The following is a 4135-nucleotide window of genomic DNA, read 5'->3' on the forward strand; positions in this document are numbered from 1 at the left end:
AAAAAGCTAATAAGGCCTATGGAAAATTCTTGAAATGTACCTAAGCCTGATGGTGCAGGTCTTTAATCCTGGGTACTCAGGAGGCTGTGGTTAGATCACAAACTTAAAACTTAAAGTCAGTCTAGACTATAAAGTGAGCTCAAAGCCAGCATGAGCATCTAAGACCCTGTCTCAAAATAAGACACAAAAGGGCTCGGGGGGGCTGGAGAGATGGCTCAGTGGTTAAGAGCATTGCCTGCTCTTCCAAAGGTCCCGAGTTCAATTCCCGGCAACCACATGGTGGCTCAGAACCATCTGTAAAGAGGTCTGGTTCCCTCTTCTGGCCTGCAGACATGCACACAGACAGAATATTGTATACATAATAAATAAATAAATAAATATTTTTTAAAAAAGGGCTCAGGATATAGCTCATTGGTAGGGCACTTGCCTATCATGCATGCATTCATTACCCAGCACTCACATGTGTGCATGCATACATGCGTGTACACACACACGAGGACAGACCAGAGAGATATATCAGTAGTTAAGAGCACATACTGATCTCCAGAGGACCTGAGTTTGGTACCCAGTACTCATATTTGGCAGCTTGCAATGCCTCTGTCTCCTAGAGATCTGATGCCTCTGACCTCTGCAGCCACCTGAACTAAAGTATACACATACCACAACACAGACGTACATGCATACACAACAGTAGTATTTGTAAAACATGAACTATATTTAAGGTTGTACTTTCATAAAGCCTTGCTTTAGACATCTTTAAAAAGGAAAATTAAAAATCAATGATCTAAGCTCCCAATTTTAGAAAAGATAGGCTTCATGCAGCCAATTTCAAATCTGTAAAAACTTGAGATAATAAAAATAGTTTAAAAGAGCCTAAGTGAATCACTCAAAAACGATGACGCATTCATGTTTGGGAAAAGGACCAACAACTAATAAAGGGCAAAGAATTGATGTGATTAACTTTATGAAATAGAGTAACAGTAAACGTGAGGACACGCCTGATGAAGTACAATCCACTCTGACAGTGAGGAACAGAGCATGTACAAAACAGGACAGAGAGGAACAAGGAGAAGAGCAGACAACAGGATGAGCCCCAGCAGTAGCTGAGAGTCAAAATACTTAGAGCTGACAATGAAAACAGTCAATAAAATAAAGATTCAAAGGGCTAGGTGTGGTTGCACATGCCTATAATATAATCCTAGCACTTGAGAAGCAGAGGCAGGAGGATGAGGATTTCAAGGCCATCCTTCTTGAACACAGCAAGTTCAAAGCCTCCTACCCGAGGAGGCTGAGGCAAGGGGAAGGGAGGAAGGGATCTCTAAGGGACATTTTAAAGAGCGCTAACGGGAGGAGTGGTGGTGGTGCACAAGCCGGGTCTCAAGAACAAATTCCAGGACAGGCTCCAGGTCCAGGCTCCAAAGCTACACAGAGAAACCCTGTCTCGAAAAACTAAAACAGAAAACAAAACAAAACAAAACTGTTAATGATCTAAGCGTGGTGGTATATGCTTTTAGTTCCAGCTACTATGGAGGCTGAGGCTCCAGAAGGGATGACTTGATTCAAGTGTTTGAGACACTCTTGAGAAACACAAAAAGGCCTAGTCTCAAGAACAAGGAAGTATTGCTGACCAACACTGAGGGCTGAAGAGGAAGAGATGAAGGAGGAAGGAGCATGATACAGAACCTGGAGTAAGTAAGAGAAGAGAAAGTATATCCTACAAAAAAGTTCATGAAGGTGTGTAAAAGAACAAATCACGTAAGGACCAGAAACTACAATACTAGTTTTGGTTTTTTCTTTTTGAGACAGGGTTTCTCTGTGTAATAGCCCTGTAACTAGCTCTGTAGACCAAGCTGGCCCCAAACTCACAGAGATCCGATCCACCTGCCTCTGCCTCCCAAAAGCTGAGATTAAGGGCGTGTGCCACCATCATCTTCTCTTTTTTTAGGCAAAGCAAATGGCCTGGCAAAGGAAAACCTGTCAAGCACATGCACACAAGCGCTGTCTTCCCTTAGAGAGGGCGGGCTGCATACCATCACCATATCTGCCTTCACTTCTAGCCCTCCCTCCAGCTACCAAAGCCAGGGCTCTGGGAGGCCATTCCTGAGACCAGCCTCTAGCTTAGCTCACCTGTCTGGCAACCTCTTAAGACTTCTGCTTCTTCAGGCCCCAGAAGATCCAGGACCCACAGCTCCTCCTCTTGCTCCAGCTGGGAGATCAGCTCTGGCTTAGGGACTGGAAATCCTGTTAAGGATAAGGACCCTGGATGAGCTGCTGTAGCCTCGGGGGCTGGAGCAGGACCCTGCCTGCTGGGTCCTGCACACCAGATAGAGAACATTCTGCCTGCATGGGCACACTGGTCAGGGGAGACCAAGGGGCAAAGAGTTAAAATGCCTAAGAATTCCTATTGTTAGACAGGGAAAGGGATGACACTCTGAGGTTATTGGAAAATCGTCCCTAGAACTAGGCAGACTGGCCCCTGGGGACAAGAGCAGGATCCTCTTTCCTTTGGGAATCAAAGGGCCAAATCAGCCCCAACGTCCCTTAGAGACTCCCCACTGTGAGCCAGGGCTCCAGGGCACTTCTCACCCAGTGAGGCCACGTTCCCATAGTTCTCCAACATCACATCCCGGTAGAGCGCCCGCTCCTGGGGGCCCAGCTGCTGCCCTTCTGCCCTGGAGAAGTACACAGCCACATCCTGGAAGGTCAGAGGCATCTCTCCCTGGAATGACAATATGCTGCACCAGGGGTGTGGCTTCTTGATTTCTCATGGGGTAGCAGAGCTGCGACCAGGGGACCAGGCAAGGGCCGATAGGACACAGAGGGCTATCCCTGCATCCTAATCCTTTTCAGCGTCACTATCGGCTGGCCTCACAGCTCTAGAGGAGATGGCTTGTGACCAGGGCAGGAGGGAGAAAGAGTAACTCACCGGAGTCCCCGAGCAGGACTTGGCAGCCATCTGGCCCGTGAACCACCTTGGAATCCGTGGCAGGCAGGAGGCAGCCCCGGCCTGAGGCCTCTCCAACTTACACTCGGGAAGAGAAAACAGACAAACTCGGCCCCATTCAGCTGGGGCAGTGGACAGATGGTCAAGAGGAAGACGACAGACCTTGCTCCTCAAGTGGCCTTCTGGGGTGTACTGAAGCCGTGAGAGCCAGCGTGTGACCTGTCCCGTGCTGCTATCCAAACTGAGAACTGCCCCAAGCACGGTACAAGCTGGCAGCTCCAGCCATGCACCACGACACCAAGGATGGGCGCATAGCACCGCCTCAGCCTTAGAGGGCTAGCCTGGAAAAGGCTCTGGACCTCACCGCGACAGGCCTCCCAGAGTTGCGGGTGTGAGAGGACACGAAACAGGCGGCGAGGACCAGCTCTTGGCAAAACCTAAAGGCCATCGTCCTTCACATCTATGCCTCCCAAAGCCGCGTCGCTGCCAGCGGCTTGTCCCTCCCACCGGTCTTCCCGTTGCTGGGTGGTCCGTCTGGCTGGGACCGCTGCCTCCTCCACTATCCCTCCTCCCAGGTGTCGCAGCATCATTAGCGCCCTTGGCCAGAAGCTAAGGCAGCCAGCTGGAGACCCGCCGAGTCCCTCGGCTCGGCGAGGTCTTTCCACGACTCGACCGACGCCCTTACACCTGCCTGCCGGCTGTCCGTGCCCACCTGCAAAGCGACAGGGCCGCGGCAGCCTCACCTCGGCCAGGGCCCTCTGGACCAGCCATCCACCCACACAGGGCCCGGCCCGCGCTGAGGGGCAAGCAAACTGCCGCCTGGGGGCGGAACAGCCAAGCTGCGCAGGCGCGCACGGCGACGGTGGCCGCGCACTTCCGGTGCTTCTTTAGGGTCGCAGAGCGCGGCGCCTCTACGCTGGGGCTGGGCGGAGCCGTGGTGATGCTCACCACTTTCCTGCCAGTGCTAGCCAAATACGCTCTCTACACTCCACTAGTAGGATCTGCACTACGCTGCTTTTCCTTATTGTCATAAACTAAATCATAAGTAAAGCTCAGGTTAAGTAACTAACGCCTAGGCTTGGTGTTTGTGGCCGGCCTGTAATCCCAGGGCTCGGGAAACTGAGGCAAGAGGATTACGAATTCCAGGCCAGCATGAAATATATTGCAAGACCTTGTTTCAAAAAGGCCACA

General features: G+C 51.1%; 1 protein-coding gene across 1 annotated transcript in view; it reads right to left on the reverse strand.

The window, feature by feature from the left end:
• Znf251 (zinc finger protein 251) overlaps positions 1-3765 on the reverse strand; it is a 21644-nt gene extending 17879 nt beyond the window's left edge. The window contains exons 1-3 of the mRNA XM_005354141.2: positions 2927-3765; positions 2587-2719; positions 2128-2241 (exon numbers count right to left, since the gene is read on the reverse strand). Coding sequence (XP_005354198.1) covers positions 2128-2241; positions 2587-2719; positions 2927-2956 — 277 coding nt within the window. The 5' untranslated portion in view covers positions 2957-3765. The remainder of the gene's footprint in view (positions 1-2127; positions 2242-2586; positions 2720-2926) is intronic.
• Between the last annotated feature and the right edge of the window lie 370 nt (positions 3766-4135).

This window comes from Microtus ochrogaster, chromosome 15 (assembly GCF_000317375.1).
Source record: "Microtus ochrogaster isolate Prairie Vole_2 chromosome 15, MicOch1.0, whole genome shotgun sequence".
In the NCBI taxonomy this organism is placed as follows: Eukaryota; Metazoa; Chordata; class Mammalia; order Rodentia; family Cricetidae; genus Microtus; species Microtus ochrogaster.